Genomic DNA, 17,785 nt, shown 5'->3' with positions numbered 1-17,785 from the left:
CTGTTGCTCCTGCTGCTGCTGCCCCTTTTCATGATGACAAAAGGGGAGATGATTTAGGGGAGTTAGGGGAATATGAGTTAGGAGGACCAGGAAAATAGCTAGGATCTAGGGAAGAATAGATTGCTGCTGTTATGCTATATTACTATGTTATTTTGATGTTTAAAAAACTCTGTTTTTATTTCTTTGTTTATGACTTTTGATCATGATTGACTAAGGATCAAACTGCTGCTAGTATTTGCGCATATGAAACAATGCTTTTTGATGTTTAGAAATGCTAGGTTTGATAACTTGTAATGATCTTCATGATTTATGAAATTATGTTGTTTATGTTTATATTCTCATTTTGCATATGAATCTTGAATGCATGAATTGAGGGGGAGTTCTCTGATAAATCTTATCAAACTCAATTGCCATAAACAAATTCTGGAAATACTCTCAAATAGGCACAAAACTTTAGCTGCTAAAATTGAGGGGGAGTTTTTAACAAATTTTTCAAAAAACTCAAAATCAAAATCAAAATAAATTATAAATGTTTGTCATCATCAAAAAGGGGGAGATTGTTGAGACAAAATCCTTATTTGATGTTTTAAAGATTACAAACATATTATATTTATTTAATCTTGTTATCTACTAATTCATTTTGTGAGAATTTGTTTCATGAGAACAATCTGAGAACGTTCTGGCAAATACGATGAAAATGAAACAGTACATCAAAAGTAAACAAGTCTGCACAGCAAGAAAGCATGGCAGATTATTATTTAAAAAGATATCTCTTGGGCCATAAGAAAAGCTTTAAGCCCATTTGGAAAAGAAAGCCCGTTAAAGGATAAAGAGCACATGGCCTTTTAAGCATGACATCACTAAAGCAAAGGACAATGACATCATCAGCATTGGGCAACAAGTTATACAGCTCATTACAGCTGGTTATCTCATGCGCAAGCAAGCAACAATGCTTTCAAAGCCAGGCAAATCAGACAGAACATTCTGAGAACGTTCTGGCTATTTTAAAGAAGAAAAGAGAAATCAATTGAGACTTTGGACAGCTATCAAAAACGTGTCCAACAGCTCTATTTTCTCCCTTGATCACCAAGACACTCCTCACCTATAAATACAAAGGCCTTTGAAGGTTATAAGCAAGATTTTTGCAAGCTAATATCTCTCTAAGTGAAAATCATCACTACAAACAAAGCTCTTCGCAAACAAAGCAAATTCCAAGCTCTCTCACTATATTTCTTGGATCTTCTCTTTCGAATTTGCTATTGTAAAACTCAAACAAAGAATTGAGTATTTATTTGATCCTACCAAATCTCATTATACAAAGTGTGTTGTATTTCTCAAAGTCTATTGGGCATAATAGTTTTGAGAGAGAAAATTCCAACCTTTCTTTTGCTAGTGCACAAAGAATTGTAGAAGCCTGCTGAGGTTGATAATACAGGTGTAACGGACTGATCTGGTGTGATCAAGATCTTATAGTGCTAGTCAGAAGTTTCTGTTAGCAAGAAAACTATAGTGGATAATCTCACACGAGGTGTGGGGACTGGAAGTAGCCGGGTTTGGTGAACCAGGATAACTTTCCTGTGTTATTCTTCTCTCTCTCTCTCTCTCTCTCTCTCTCTCTCTCTCTCTCTCTCTCTATTTAAAGTTACACTACACACACACACACTTGATCACATCTATATTGATCTCCAGAACATTCTGGTCCAAGATAAAACAATTGCTTAAATATTTAACTAAAGATTAAAATCATCATATAACATTGTTTTATCATTCTGTCATCATTCTCCAGAATATTCTGGTCCTTGTTAAAATAATCTTATATTTTAACTAAACATCATTTTTCTCATTCTGCATATAATCATTCTTCAAAACATTCTGTTTTTAATTAACTAATTGTTATATACTCTAATCTTGTTGAACTAACGTACACCAAGAACATTCTTGAGTATATAAATCTAAACTTAACTTTCAGGAATAATTTTTAAAAGGGTCACAATACAAACCCCCACTTTCTTGTGACGTTTATTGCTACTTCATGTAAATGGGTCTGATGAGTCAATAATTAGCGTTTTAAATATAATATTTGAGTCTGTTTTATTTAGATTTGATTCCTTTTTATTTAGTATTATTTCCTTTTTAGAACTATTTACTTCAATTGCAAGTTATTTAATTTCAGGAACAAATTATTGAAAGATTAAGTCTTGGAGCAAAAGAAAGAGGATTTGGAGCTGATTCGGGTGAAAAATACGAAGATTGAAGATAAAAATACAATTTCCCCAAGTCAGAAGCTTGGCAGTGCCCGTGCCACCAGCCACACGGCCGTGCCACCTCCCAGGACACTCTTTTGCTGCTTCTACTTCAAAGACAAGCTACATATTAGTTTATTTCTGACCTAAAAGCCCATGGTTTCTTGTGGAACATTCTAGTGATGTATTGCTTAGGATTTAAGTCATTGTAAACTATAAATAGAGTAACTAACTATCACAACAATTCATCTTTTGTTCTTGGAATTCAATAGTGACAATTGTTTTCTCTTAATAAAAGTTCTTTTTATTATTTTATTTTATGTTCTTCTTCTTTTCCTCTTCTATGTCTACGATGAACATGAGTGAGTAGACTCTTCTTGTCTTGGGATTGTTGGGCAAGTCTAAATGACATAACCCTAATCAAACCAAGCCTCGAACCCTAATTTTATATAAATCTACTTTCTAATCTTATTTCACCGTTATTATAATGAATTAACAAATATCAAACTCATGAAGCGAAAGTGGAGGGTTAGTATTTGTTAATTCATCATCTCAAATAGCAATTCATAAAGCGAAAGTGGAGTTTTGATATTGGAACAAGTGAAATTAGACAAGGATTGTGAAACATGAGAATAATCTAGCAAATCTTAAGACAAATAAAGTTTCGTTCTTCAAGGATTCCAAAGGCAACCAACCATGAGAATAGGCGTGGTTGTTAGAGGAACACACTCACTGAAACCGAAAGGAGATGTAATAGGCTTAAGAGAAACTTGTCTTTAGAAAGTAAATCCAATATAAAATTATGGTTTAGGGTTTGTTTGTGAAGGGCTTGTTATTTAGATGAACCAATAATCCCGAGGCGCTTTTTATTAATTGTTAATTTTAATCCCTAAAAATCCAAACTTTACAACTGAACTTTTCTCTAATCACCCATAAAGGTTAATTGAATTGAACAACTCCCTGTCGAAACGATACTCTCTTTTTACTACTTCGATAAACCGTGCACTTGCGGATTTATCTCATCAGGGTTTTTGAGCATTTGCTCAATCCAGAATAGTAGTCCCCTAAGTCATTGCTCCTGATAAGGAGTGATGAATTTGTAATGGTGAGGGTACCGCTCGTTGGAAGTCTTAAAGGTGAAAACCCTTAGCATTTGTTTGTTGTTTGGGTCCACGAGGTACATGTTCGCACCAAGGAGCCAGTGCGAATAATGAAATTGTCTTGCCCAATATGGAACGGTGTTGTTCACAAGGGTATGCCAACTTTAACTAAAAAAAAACATACACCTCAAGGTGTATTTACCAACTTTTTAGTTATAACTTGCTAAAACATTCTCACATAAAAACTAGTGAGTGTGTTCTAGCAAATCCATATATATATATATATATATATATATATATATATATATATATATATATATATGGGGGTTGTTAACTTGCACCCACCTAAAAACACTAAGGTGCAAGTTAACAAGCTGCACCTACTTGTACTTTACTAAAACACCCTTTTGTCTCTATTAAACTTTATTTTAATTAAAAGGACATTTTTGTAAATAGCATAAATAATATTTGTTTATAATAGAAAAACATGGGTGTTTTGGTAAATAACTAGTAGGTGCAGCTTGTTAACTTGCACCTTAGTGTTTTTAGGTGGGTGCAAGTTAACAGCCCCTATATATATATATATATATATATATATATATATTCCCTCTAAGTTTAGAACTTACTCTTACTTTGCATAAACCCTTTGAGCATGCATAACAAGTTTTATCAATTTCAAAAGTCCTTTTTGATGGAAATCATGGTTTTTGGTGTTGGCTTGAGTATTATGTGCTCAATGAACTCTTTTGTCTAAAACACCTTTTAGTGGAAACATGTGGATCTGTGATTGGCCTTTTTGTACAGTTTCAAAGCTCTTAAAAACACTTTTCAAGTGCTTGAATTGAGTCAAATGGTATATCTGACAATCTGAAACGACTCAGACAAGTCAATGAGTTTTGAAGTCATTTTGAAACGATTCAAACATATGAAGAAGGATCATCGAATCGATTTAATTATAGTGTTTATGCCGAAGCAATTCAATCTATATCAAAACCATATCAATCTTCATATGTTGCCTATGATCCAGTTTAGTCCTTGACCTTATTCAACATATGTCTCAATTGATTCAACAATTTGAATGGACTGGGAGATTTCTTATTGTTGAGAGTTGGATGAAATATAGCCCAAAAATGTGGTTATAAGTAGAAGACATTTCCTCACCTTACAAGTCGATTTTGTAGTGTGGAGTTAGAGCCAACCAAATTTCAAAGACTTATATATTGGCCATCGTTAATTCTCCATCAAGTAGTGTAACCTAAATTGTGACAATCAAGAATTTTGACATAAATTGTGACACTCTAGACAAGAATTGCCTGTAACAGAAAATTACAATATTTGTCTGATATATTTTGTAAGAAATATTCTATTCAATGACTTCACAAACTATTGTTTTTATAACTTGAATGCTTTGTTAGAAGGCATTTCTGCTACTGTATTTTCTAGAGCATGTATTCCTGTTTTCTTTCCAGGTAAGTAGGTAACTCAAAAGAAGCTAAAAAATAAAAGCACATCCAAATTCAATTTGCAACAAACTTAAATTTCTCATTTATATTACTTTCACATTCATAATTAAATATATTTCATTTAGTATAAAGAAGATACATCCCTACATACAATGACATTCATTTCTTTTCTTTTTTGAAAAAAGCTAAACTAGCCCACCGAAATTGGCATCGGGAGAATCCAACCTGAGACTTTAACAGTAGCACACTTCATGGTCCCAAGCCAACACCACCAAGCAAACCCAAATGGGTTACATACAATGAGATTCTGGTAATCGATTTGTCTGTTTTTCTTTCAAATCTTTTTAAGAAACAAATACAGTCTTTTTGTGAAATAATCCAATAAACAAAGCTTCAGTTTGAAGTCTAGCAAACTAATCCAAAGCACATGCGATTGTACTACACCTTTAGGTATCTACCAGATAGAGTTCCAAACTTGTTGGGATAACTTCAAGTACCAACAGTCAATCAAAACTGACTTAGGATTACTCCAAGCATTAACAGTCAAAACCAACTCACTACTTTTGAAGTTGCAACTTTCTAGCTTTTATAATTTGACGGTTTAAATTTGAGATGATATGAAATGCAGGTTTCATTCCATTGAAAGATATTTCATTATACAATATTATTGATTTCTCCGTTTTCTCACTGTTTTAACAAGCCAGAAACTAGAGCAGTGTATGTTACATTATCCGGTTCTAGTCCTCGGTCAATAATTTTGTTATACAATAACCTTTTATCGTAATTGTGTCAGTTACAACGTTGGGTGTAAATCCAATCCCAAGGAAAAAATCAAACAAAGAGCGAACGTTCCATATTCCCTACTAGGCACAATGCAGCTAATACTTTAGAATACATAACTTTTCTAAGTTGGTTTAAATCGGAACTTTCTTTTGCCAAATCTCCTTTGATTGCAAAATCATTGCTCTTGCAGTATCGACAGACCACCAGAGAATAAACATGAAAATCAGGAAGATCCTGCCATTCCTTGTTGAAAAACACATCTCGGCTTTATCTAATTTCACTTCATTACAAAACGCGTGAATAACAGCAGAATATGCATAAATCTCTATAGGGGGCATTACTCTTTCTACATGCTTGGATCACCTCATATCCCAAGTCCAACGTATGATTATTACACATACCATCAATAAGCCGCATAACAATACAGATTCAAAGTCACCACCCCGGCTTCCTTCGTTACATCAAAAACACATGAAATGTGTGTTAATAATAGAAATCTACATGGCTGATGTTTAATATGTGTGGTGTAAAAGGAGATCTGTATTTGCCCTTTGGTGTTTTCTGTTTTTTGCAGACACTGTAATATTTCTACAATCTTTTGCTTTGATTAGTGTCTATTAATACAATTAGGCTTTTCATAGAAATATGAAGAGTAATTTAAAATTTACAACTAAACCTCTAAATTAATTAAAATCTTAATAAAAAAAAAAAAAATTCTATAGAAATAACCTGCTTTCACCTATTAGCATATCACACACATCACACTTTTGTTTTACCTCATCATAATCAATTTACTTCCAGCAATAAATATCGGCAAAGCTCTGATATTAAACATCAGCGATATAGATTTTGATTATTAACGCCCACAGCCGTATATATTTGAATTTTAAATTGAAACAAAATCTAATAAATAGAATATTTATAAATATTCTGTTTGGTCTCAGTGTAGTGTATCAAAGCAAAACTCAAATAGAAATGAAAGATGCTTGGACAATTTAATGTTACATTTCCCACTGTACTGATTATTATTACAGCTTTCGATCTCTAATACAAAGATTCATCGCTCTAGTTGTCACTGACCTCAAATTTTCTCTATAATATTGTAAATTGCAAGGAATAGTTTAAAAAGTTTGAATTCACCGGATCAATTAAAACTATGTTAGACATGTGTATCGTTACAACGAAGTTCATGAAATCCAATAATGTTTACAACAGTGCAAAAGGTAGAATAATGTTATAGGTCAAACTAGAAAACCATAATTTCCAAAAGAGGCCTCCAATGTATGTGAGAACATGTTCATATATGAGTTTGAGTATTAAAATGTTATAACAACATGCTACTAGTACTACAGATTGTATAATCAAAATTACACAGTTTAAAATCTTTAGAACACCGCCAAATGTTACCTAAAAATTTGGACTTAGGATTCTTCATAAGTGCGTAAAATTTGAAAACATTGAGGTTGACAGCAACAAAAATCAGCATGAGTGGTGTTAAGCGTGGCAACTAACGAACACAATTAATATACACGCATTTAATCAGCAGATTTGGATTAGAGTACTTAGTAACAAGGAGCACACCAAGCAAGAATACTATTTGACTTTGCTAAATTCAAATTACATCTGAAAACCAAAACATTATGCACATGAAATTATGAGACAGAAAGATATATTGCCATAATAATATATATACATTGAAAAGAGTATTTATACTATAAATGATCTCACAGTAGTAACCAAAATTTATTACTAATTAGGATTAGGTTACTATATAATGTTGTCTCTGAACTTAGACTCTAAGTTGCTGGTCTATTGTTTAAGCTGTAAGAAACGACTTTCCTCGCTTCAATTTCTTTGGGAAAAAGGAGTTGAATCGTGTTCCAGAGAGCCGTATTCACAGGGAAGGTTCCTTCATTGCTGCAACATATGAATATGATCAAGAAAAAATTGATGAGCTACCAATATAATATCGTTGAACAGAAGCTTTAAAAGCATGATTTCAAATTGCAGGTTTCAATAATAATTACGACAACAATAAAAAGGTCCCAGTAGAGACAACAATTGTTACCGCATTGGTCACATTTGTGTGCAAGCTTTTGCACTATAAAATAATGTAACATAACTGAAACGAGAATTTAAAACCTTGCTGATGTGAGCTTTTAGTATAAAGTTAAATGAAAACTTTACCTTATCGATTGTTTGCAATTGGGACAATTTCTCCATTTGTTTGCAGTAGATTGCAGACATATTTTACAAAAGCTGCAAAATTGTAGATTGTCAATAAGAAATCTAGGATTCAATCAATATACACAAAATCAATTACAAACTATGGTTAAATTGTAGATCGCAGACATATTTTTTTCTTTGGAAACTCCGGTTGGGGGACCAATCTCATAGTACACTAGAGGAAGACTCATTGACTAACCTACATAAATTGGCACTGAAAGGATTCGAACCTGAGCCCTTGAGAGGAGCACACTCCAAGGTCTCAAACCTACGTCACTAGACCAACCCACGTGGGAATGACTAATAAGTTTACGCCTCTATTATCTAATGCAGCCCCTTTGGAGATACTCTTAATGAGCATTATCGCAATAAGTTCTATTTACTAACCATTTTTTAAGTCTTGGACTCAATCGATATATACAACATCAATTAAAACTGTTATAATAGGGTTGCGTTTGAATTTGATACCTGTGACCACAAGGAGTTGTACTTGGCTCAAAGAATAACTCAAAACACATCTGCATAAGAATAAGTGAATTAAAAAAAAAAAAAATTAGTATAGTGTATAAAAAACAAAGGCATTAAACCAAAGGGAACAAGAAACAAACTCTTACTGCGCAAGAAAGCTCTTCCCTTAACTGATCAATAGAAGGAACATCAATGCCCTTATGAGTCAACTTGTTTTCACTAGATGACTTTTTTTTCTTCTTTCGAGAGGTCTTTTTAGTCAACGTTTTTGCACCACCAAAGGTAGGAAGAACATCATAGAATAAATAAAGAACATGTGGAAAAATAGAGAACATCAAACTCATCATTGTCATACCAGTTCTCTTATATATCCAAATTTGCAGAAACACAAAAAGAATAAATCTAACATAAATACTTTTCAAGAACCAAAACATTGTTCGGCTCATGGATTCACCCAGAGATTGCTGCAACTCAAAAACGACGTCGGGAAGAAGCTTCTGCGGCTGTAGAAGGAGTTTGTTCCGATCAGAGAAATTTTGGCTTTTCGGTAGAATAGGGTTTGTATTGACGGTGGGTTTCTTTTTACATGCAGTGATAGTGTAATAAAGCAGGTATTATTTAGGGTTGTTTTGAAAAAACGGGTCAATTTGTCCTGTTTTGGCCCGACAGTCAAATTCCTTGGATGCGGGAACAAACTTAGATAGGATTGAAACATAATAATTTTTATTTTATTTTTATTTTATTTTATGAGCAACATAATAAAAAATATGTTTAATCGAACATTGGTCCCTTCAATATTTTTCAGGTTATATATTAATCTTCTAATTAATAAAAGTTACATTTTGGTCCACTAAATCATTCTCCGTTAGTCCCCGTGAGCATGACTCAGTTGGTAGGCCGGAGTTTGAATTCCAGACACCTCACTTATCCATGTTGAAAAAGGTGAGTTATAGCCACTAGACTACTTGACCAAAAAAAAAAAATCTCTGTTAGCCATTTTGGTCCATTCTATTAGTTTGTGTGAGACAATGATAAGTGGTTCACACACGTCTGACATTTTTTATGATTTTTTTAGAGAGAAGGGAATACAAATAGAAAGGAAAGACCATATTTTCATCTTTTAGTATGACATGTGTGAAAAACTTAATTTTTTTTTTAACAAAAACTAACAGAAGGGACAATAATGGCTGACGGAGAATGATTTAGGGGACCACCAATATAAAACCTGAGAAATATATATAAAATAAATAAAGAAACAATTTAGTCCCTTATAATTTAGGGTTGAAACCCAATCTTATGATTGTTTTGCAGTACACACACCAATAAAAGAACATAATTAAAAAACAACTAAAGAATCGTTTTGGTCCTCATAATTTTCCGCAATTCAATTGAGTCTCCATGAAAAACAATACTAAAAAAAGTCTAACATTTTCATAATCCTTCTGTTGTAGGGATTCAAAGACTAATTTGTCATTTGTATAAAAATATCATGGACTAGTATGGCTATTACTTTTTGTTAACAACTAAATTCTGCTAGAAATTTGTGAGGGTCCAAATTGAGTATTTAGTTTTTTTTTCTATCAAGAAGAAAGGACAAAACAAAGTAAATTACAATCTTAGGCAAGCAACTCCAAGATCATCAGCAAGAAAGGAGTGATGCAGTTGAAGAGGGCAAAAAATAGAACCCAATCTCGATGATGGAGATGGATAATCTTACTAATCAAAGGAACAAGGATGATGATGAGGTTGGACATCCAACATGATTAGATAACGAGCCACCCTAGAATCTGATTCAAGAATAATGCTCTTGTGTCCAACATAATATGCAATATGAAGGCTATGAAAGGTGGCATACAATTAAGCTCTCAAGAAAGAAATAAATACCACAAAAATCGGTGAAACTCAACAACCAATTACCATTATTGTTTCTTATAAGACCTCCAAAACGTGAGATTAGAAAGAAAACTACTGAATTAAACAAATTAATTTTTGTGTTTCATTGTATTTTTTGTTCTAAATGCCTGAATTAACATTATTTATTGACGTGTTATCCAACTATAACTTTTTTTTTGTCAAGTAATTTAATGGCCAAAATTTTACCCCTTAAGATAAATAAGTGAGGAATCTGGGTCCGACCTCTGGCCTCTACGTATTACAATATCCCTACCAACCGAGTTATGTTAACCTACTTAAAGATTCCATTCACTATACTACTTAAAAGAATATACGGTATGAATTAGTGCAAGCTCATGCTAGCACCAACTCAGTCAATCATCATCTTTCAAATTAGGACTCTTTTTGGGAAAAATATAACTGACTAGACCCACCAACCTGTATCATAACAGCTACGTTTTCCCGGATAGCACTTGGGTGACATAGAGTTGGGTGACATTGGCGATATTGGTCAATCACAATGTTATAATGCTTGTGTTTCTCTCTCTTTCACAAGCATTGTGACATTGTGATTGGCCAATGTCACCAATGTCACCCAAGTGCTACCCCGTTTTCCCAGCGTATTAAACATGGAAAATCCACTTAATTGGTAAGGAGTTAAGCTCACTTCAAGCTCAAAATGTATCTTAAAGGTAAGATATTGACGCACAAGGCAAGAATTGTCGCCAATAGATTCCTGCAAAATCAAGGTTTTGGCCTCCATACCCAGTGGCGGATCCAGGACCCTGAGTCAGGGGTGCAGAATTTTTAACTTTATGTGTAAAAATCAAAAAAAATTCCTTATGATTTAATTAATGTGCCAACAATGTAACGTGATTTTACTCATGTACACATCCGGTCATTATTATAAACAAAAATAAAAATTGTAGATTCATTTATTAAATAATCTATGCGGTTTATAATAAAGATAATATACATCATTAATTGAATGAATTCAGATTGGGTGTATCTAATGATATTTTGTCACATTATTTAATGTGGTTGAAAACACATGAATTGTCATATTCATTGATTGACGTGGAAACACATTAAATTCATGTGTAAAATAACTTTACGATTGGTGCTTTGTCAAAAAAAAAAAAAACTTTACGATTAGTGCATTTTCTTATCACTAAATTTCCATTTTTGTTACTTTTACCCAATAAAAAATAGGACAAACATTAGAGAGTGGAAAGCTTTTTTCTTACATATTTATTTGCAATCAATATCAAGTAAAAGTCTTAGGACATTAGTCATGTTTCTCGTTTTTGGCTTTTATGCAAATAAGTCTACTGCCAAATAGAATAACAACATTAAAAATCCATTTATGAGAAAATTAACAGCATTTAACATCATTAAAACGTCATTTGTATGATATCTAATAGCACTCCAGTCAATATTAGACTTGTCAATCTGGATCAGTCTTAGCTGAGGTGCAAAACATAAATTTCAGGGTGTGCAAATAGCAATAAAAGTAAGATTATTGGTGCAAATAGCAGAAATTCACGGTGTGCAGGTGCACACCCTCAAGTACACCCAGATCCGCCCCTGTCCATACCATTTAGATGTTAAATCAACATTCTTAAATGGTCCCTTTGAAGAGACTTTATTTGTCGTGCAACCTCCTAGTTTTGCTATCAAAGGAAAAGAATAAAACAAGCTCCAAGGGCTTGGAACAAAATAATAGACACGTTCTTTCTGGAACAAGGATTCAAAAGGTGCACTGTTGATCATAATGTGTATGTGAAAAACAAATAAGGAGTTAATCTACTAACCATATGCCCTACATGTAGATGAATTATTGGTAACTGGGAGTTGTGAACATGAGTTAGATTTATTGAGGTCAGAATTTGAGATGTCTAACCTTGGTAAGCTTGCTTATATCCTTAGCATGGAGGATTGATAATTCATCAAGTAAAGTATATATGAAGAAAGTTTGATCCTACCTTGTTTAGGCAATTAGTAGGATCATTGTGGTACCTATGTCAATGTATAGACTAAGTTGGCCATTTGTTTTGTTGTTTATAGACTACAATTCAGTTTTGTTTGTCATTAGAAGTTAGAACAACAACTTGCTTGTAACTCACGTAATTGAATTAGATGTACGTACTATAAAAGGTGTTCTATGCCTTGTGATTCAATACAACTTGTTTTTCAATTAATTCACAAGTCTCAAACACTTTTCTCTCCCTCAATAATCTTTCTCTCTTTCGGTTTCTCTCCAATTGTGTGTGATTGTTTCAATGTTGCATAGATGATCCGAAGTCAGTGTGAAAGGGTGTGGTAGAGGTGGAAAATGGGTCAGGTCGCCGCGTTTTGGCACACACCATGGATCCTTCTAAAAAGGTGCGGTGAACATAGTTAGATTGATCAAAAATTTAAAATAAATAAGATGTATTAATCTTTATCAAGTCAAAACTTTCTCGGTTATTTCCACAAACAAAACCAATCAAAATAAAGTCAAATCACACCCCCCCCTCTCCCCCCCCCCCCCCCCCCCCTTCACTGTCCTGTATTTACAGCGGATTAAACAATGTCGACTAACTTCAATGATTAGTATAAAACTTCATGTCGCTCCACCTAAAACAACGGATTAAACTGGCTGCCCTTTTGGACTCTACCGCCTTCTGCCAGCCGTAATGGTGTGAAGGTGATATTGGCAAAATATATTGCAGGGGCGCTGAAATTGGCTAGTGCATGATGGGAAAATATTATATCACTTTTTATTGGCAATCATTTTATTATATGAAGCTTAAAGTAATACACCTATGACCTATATATGTTGCAAAACTGGGAGTGGAGAAGTTTTGAAGCTGTACTGAATATATAGGCTGCTGCAATATTTTCGGTCATTTGTCAACATGAGGTTATCAATGCCTAGTTGTGAATTGTGTAGTGTATGCTAAACTAGCCTATTTTTGGTTGCATATATATATATTTGCTAGGTGCTGTAGTTTTGGTGGTGTAAGAGAAGATCTGTATATTTTCTTGGTGTTTTCTGATTTTTCCAGGCCTTGGTGCTTGGATTAGTGTCTACTGCCTAGTAATACACAATTTGCCTTTTCAAAAGAAAACAATCAAGAGTATAATTATAAATTTACACCTAAAGGTCCAATATAACAAAAATTAACTAAAACCTAATCTAAGAAATCTAAGAAATTATAACAACAACCTGCTTACACATATTGCATACACCACAAACATATCACATTGCCAATTATTCAAAATCAATCAAACATCAAAAGGGTGCTATATACTGCAAGTTCTTCGCATGCAAAATATAAGACGTGCAGTGCAGCCACCTTGCCACCGGATAATGGTGAACTGATAAAGTAACACGCTGGTGACCTCATAAACAATTTAGTTCTGGCAATAAATACCGACAATCAAATTCTGATATTAAACACTGGTCATGTAGTTTCAGTTTTTAATCATATAGTTCTCTGATAGTTAGTATAACCAATGTACCTCAATTGTTTGCTGAGAATCAATCATTCAATACATAGATTTCGTGACTTTGACATTTAACAACGTCAACATAGCGCCTTTTTAGTTGCTACATTCTTACCCTGCTGTGATTAAGTTATTGGGTTCTCAAACAATATGTATGAAACAGAATACTTATTGATGTTTTGTATGATCTCACACAGCAGTCAAACACAGCTGCTTATACAATTTAATGTTACATTCTCCTTGTTGTCATCATTACTACATCCTTCGATCTCTGATACGGAGATCCATCGCTCTCGTTGCCATAGCCCTCAAATTTTCTCTAGCTAATAAATTGGAGGAAGATGACTGTGCCTGGCTTCTACTAGTAAAAGCTTGCATAAACTCCTCTCTTTGCAGCCTTAGAGCAAATGCAGCATCTTCATCTTGGCCTGAAACCCCCCTTCTTGTCCTCCCTCTTACACTTATTGATGATGATGAGGTTTGATTCCTTGAATTACCACCATGAACCCTCATTGTTGTCGATGTTCTATGGTTGTTGTTTTGTCCATCAAGTTCTCTCTGTAACCTTCTAGCCAATTCAGCATCCTCATCATCCAGTACTATTGCCTCGTTTCTCCTAGAATTCATACCCCTACTTGATGGATATGGCTGAATGCTTCTATTCCTTCGGTTATTGTAAAATGCTGTTTCTGGAATTGGATTCTGAGCTGCTGCTTCTCTAATATTTAAGGTGCTAGCAGCAACTTTCCTAGCTTCAATTTCTTGAGGAAATAGGAGCTGAATTGTGTTCCACAGAACTGTGTTCACAGTGCACGATCGTCCATTGCTGCAAGATATAATTTTATTATCATCATCATTTGATTAGCTACCAATATGATATTGTTGAACAAAATCGATTATAAGCATGATTTCAAATTGCAGTATACATATAATTAGGAAAACAACGCAACTGCAATCCCATTAAAATGGAAATTGCTGCCACATCGCCCACGCTTGTGCGCAAGTTTTGCAATACAAAGGATTGCAACGCAAGTGCAGCCGTAATTTAAAACCTTGCTTATATGTCATTTAATTATAATCAAGTTAAAAAAGAAAATATTGTGAAGACCTTATCAATTGTCTGCATTTAGGACACTTTTTGCCACACTTGTCTGCAGCAGATCTCAGACATTTTCTACAAAAGCTGCAAAATTGACCAAATCAGAAATTTAGGAATCAATTCATACAAAATCAATTACGTCGGAGCCTATGTAAAACTTTTAGTATAACTACAATTGGTCAATTTAGAACATGGAATTTAATCTGCTACTATTGTGTTTGAATTTAATACCTGTGACCACAAGGAGTGGTACTTGGCTCAAAGCATATCTCTAAACAAATCTGCATAATCAGTAATTAATTAATTACTACTGTGTCACAATAAAAATCATGAAACCAAAACAAAATAGAATAAAAAATCACAAGAATCTTACAGCACATGAAAGCTCTTCTCTTAGCTTATCCATACAAGGAAGAGTAGCAGAAGAATCAGTAGAATTGACATCAGATCCCTTCTGAGTCATTTCCTTTTCTCCTACTTTACTTCCTTCATTAACACAATTTTTCTTTTCTTTCTTCTTTTTCCCACTATCTGTTCATCAACAACAGCATCACATTAATTAAAAAGAACACAATTTAAAACTATGAAGCACAGACACAGACACAGACTCAAACACAGGACACACAGACACCGACACCATCCACACTGATAATAATTTGAGAAAATGACATAATTTAAGTAATTATATGTGTCTGAGTCGGACACGGACGCGTGTCCCGCCTAATCCGACAAGTATCTGTGCTTATAGCTTTAAAATTTCGAACCAATTTCAGACCGGTCAAAATTAATGATAATTACCTTTCTTGGGGGTTTCTCCTTCATCAAGATCCAGAACAATTGGTTGTGGTGGATTCCTGGCTCTGCGTTTCCTAAACACAAAATAACAATTCAAATCAACCCAAATCGACCCATTAATTAAACTAATCTAATTAACCAATATTCTGAATAAAAAAACCAATATTTAACACAAAAAATAAAATCCAAATCAACCCAATAACAAAACTAATGAAATCAACAAAATTCTTCATAAAAAATCAAATCTTTAAACCAAAAAAAAATCAAATTCAAATGGGTTTTTCAAATAATGAACAAAAAATTGATAAATCATGATTACCTTGATGAATTGGAGAGCGGAGATTTCGAATTCAAAACAAAACGTCTTTTCTGTTTAGAATCTCGATCTCGATCAAGGGTATCTTCAACAATTAGGGTTGCGAGTAAAAGTGCTTCTTCATCCCAACCAGCCATAGCAGCAGCAGATTTGAATCTCGGACTGATAAGCGAAGCCATGTTTTGGCTATTCGTCGCTGTTTTCTTTCGGATCACGGGGCTTCGTTTTTGTTCATCACTTTCCACCATTTTCGTCACTGTTACTCTCTCGCAAACGAACAATGTTACTGGTTCTTTGTTGATTTCGTTATGATTTTGCAGTGTGTGTAAGAGAAGAAAGGTTAATGGGTGAAGAAAAAAAGACTCTGGGTTTTCAAAAAAAGAAAATATATTATTTTCCAACGGTCGAATTAGTTTGAATGATGTCATAGTTGTGGATATCTTAACGGCTATATTTCGAGGGTTATAATGTCATAGTCATGATATTTTACCATTTTCACTCTTTTTTTTTTAATCATTTTCACTCATTATTATTTTTTTTCAAACTGTTTTTTTTAGGGGAACCAATTTATCATTTATAATTATAATTAATTTTTATTGCTTTTAAAATTAGGGAAAGGAGTTAGTGCAAAAAAGAAATACGAGGAAGAAAAACTATTACTGATAAGGTTTTTTACATCTCTTCAAAAAAAAAAGGCTTTTTTACATAACCTCTCAAAAAAAAAAAATTATTTACATAATAGTGAATATAAGTGCGCATTTTACGATTGTCTTAAATTAATTGAGTTTCGTTCATTTAAATTACAATGTCTAACTTTTCATAACCCTATATTATATAATCCCTTACTATATTATATAATCCCTCCCTCCTATCTTTCAAAAATAAAAATCCCTCCCTCATATAATATCTTCACCCAAAAACATCATTGCATTATCAAGTATTTACATCCATACAATTCAACAGAGTCATCGACATATTCAACATCAACATTTATCACCATAAGTAAAACAAATTTGTCTCACAAAACACAATTTGCATAAAAGACGACGTAGAACTACATCATGATAATCAACGTATCAAACACCCAACAATCATCATTTCATCTTATTATCATGTTTCTAAAACCATTTGCAAGTTATCCGATCAAGAAAACTCATTTTGACAAAGTTCGTCTATTTTCACAAAATCGTCTATTTTCAATTTTCTCAACAAAATAAGAGTTTCATGTTCTCACATGTTATATAAGCTTCCCTACATATCATCTAACACCTATGCTAATCAATCACACAACCTATTTGTTTCACATAGTTCCTTTGTTTCTCAAAATTCTCAAAGTTCATCTATTTTTAATCATATTTCAAAATCAATTAGTTTTCAAAGCAAGACCATGATAAACTACTCATAAAAGTCCAATTACACTTCAATTAGATAGGGTTAGGTGTTTAGAACTCATAGGAATGCATTAGGATCCTTAAAAATGCGAAAAATCGGGTTTTCAGACACCTGTACAGGTCGCACGGTCGTGCATGTTGGACTCAAGGTCGTGTGTGCGACTGCGAATGACATGCATTGTCCGTGCCTAGGACACGCACGGTCGTGTTTGTCTGACAACACAGGATTTTTGATTTTTTGTTTTCTCCATTTCGCGTATAAAATTTTGATCGTTGATCTGTTTTCAATTATGTTTTTTCCTACGCGTTCCAATTGTAACGCCCTATTTCTATTAAAGCGATAAAACACGCGAATATAATAAATATTCAAGAAATAGACGCCACGTCTAACATAAAATCCAAACATCTCGACATGCATGCATATATAATATTTCAACAGTCGCAGCGGATACAAAATTAAATAACTTCAACATATACATGTCATGGTCAACACTACATCAACATACAAAAATAATC

The 17,785-nt window shown here is 33.5% G+C and overlaps 2 protein-coding genes across 3 annotated transcripts; both read right to left on the bottom strand.

Annotated features, from left to right (window-relative positions):
• Positions 1 to 7,282: 7,282 nt before the first annotated feature.
• On the bottom strand, positions 7,283 to 9,012 carry LOC146906013 (uncharacterized). The gene is made up of 4 exons (XM_085725929.1): positions 8,430 to 9,012; positions 8,284 to 8,333; positions 7,777 to 7,848; positions 7,283 to 7,506 (listed from the first exon to the last, which is right to left on the bottom strand). The coding sequence occupies exons 1-4, from the start codon at positions 8,727 to 8,729 to the stop codon at positions 7,386 to 7,388; spliced, it is 543 nt and encodes a 180-aa protein (XP_085582055.1). The 5' UTR covers positions 8,730 to 9,012; the 3' UTR covers positions 7,283 to 7,385.
• A 4,809-nt stretch (positions 9,013 to 13,821) lies between these two features.
• On the bottom strand, positions 13,822 to 16,316 carry LOC146906012 (uncharacterized). 2 transcript variants are annotated; one of them, XM_085726730.1, is made up of 6 exons: positions 15,882 to 16,316; positions 15,566 to 15,636; positions 15,141 to 15,298; positions 14,999 to 15,048; positions 14,777 to 14,851; positions 13,822 to 14,494 (listed from the first exon to the last, which is right to left on the bottom strand). In XM_085726730.1, the coding sequence occupies exons 1-6, from the start codon at positions 16,304 to 16,306 to the stop codon at positions 13,924 to 13,926; spliced, it is 1,350 nt and encodes a 449-aa protein (XP_085582856.1). In that variant the 5' UTR covers positions 16,307 to 16,316; the 3' UTR covers positions 13,822 to 13,923. The 2 variants fall into 2 exon arrangements, with proteins under 2 accessions (XP_085582856.1, XP_085582857.1); XM_085726731.1 differs by having other exon boundaries at positions 15,566 to 15,627; positions 15,882 to 16,281.
• Positions 16,317 to 17,785: the final 1,469 nt, after the last annotated feature.

Source organism: Medicago sativa, chromosome 7, assembly GCF_051527215.1.
Source record: "Medicago sativa cultivar Bolivia chromosome 7, Bolivia_mono, whole genome shotgun sequence".
NCBI classification, from domain to species: domain Eukaryota; kingdom Viridiplantae; phylum Streptophyta; class Magnoliopsida; order Fabales; family Fabaceae; genus Medicago; species Medicago sativa.
Note: the sequence above shows the minus strand (reverse complement) of the source record. Positions and strands in the feature narration are given on the sequence as shown.

What these genes read in the sequence shown, in the direction of transcription:
- LOC146906012 (XM_085726730.1), bottom strand. Translation starts at nt 16,306, where the DNA reads ATGACATCATTCAAACTAATTCGACCGTTGGAAAATAATATATTTTCT. An exon ending in CCGCTCTCCAATTCATCAAG is followed by an intron (nt 15,637 to 15,881) that starts GTAATCATGATT and finishes TTTTGTGTTTAG; the next exon opens with GAAACGCAGAGCCAGGAATC. An exon ending in ACCACTCCTTGTGGTCACAG is followed by an intron (nt 14,852 to 14,998) that starts GTATTAAATTCA and finishes TCAATTTTGCAG; the next exon opens with CTTTTGTAGAAAATGTCTGA.
- LOC146906013 (XM_085725929.1), bottom strand. Translation starts at nt 8,729, where the DNA reads ATGAGCCGAACAATGTTTTGGTTCTTGAAAAGTATTTATGTTAGATTT. An exon ending in GGGAAGAGCTTTCTTGCGCA is followed by an intron (nt 8,334 to 8,429) that starts GTAAGAGTTTGT and finishes ATTCTTATGCAG; the next exon opens with ATGTGTTTTGAGTTATTCTT. An exon ending in AATTGCAAACAATCGATAAG is followed by an intron (nt 7,507 to 7,776) that starts GTAAAGTTTTCA and finishes CATATGTTGCAG; the next exon opens with CAATGAAGGAACCTTCCCTG.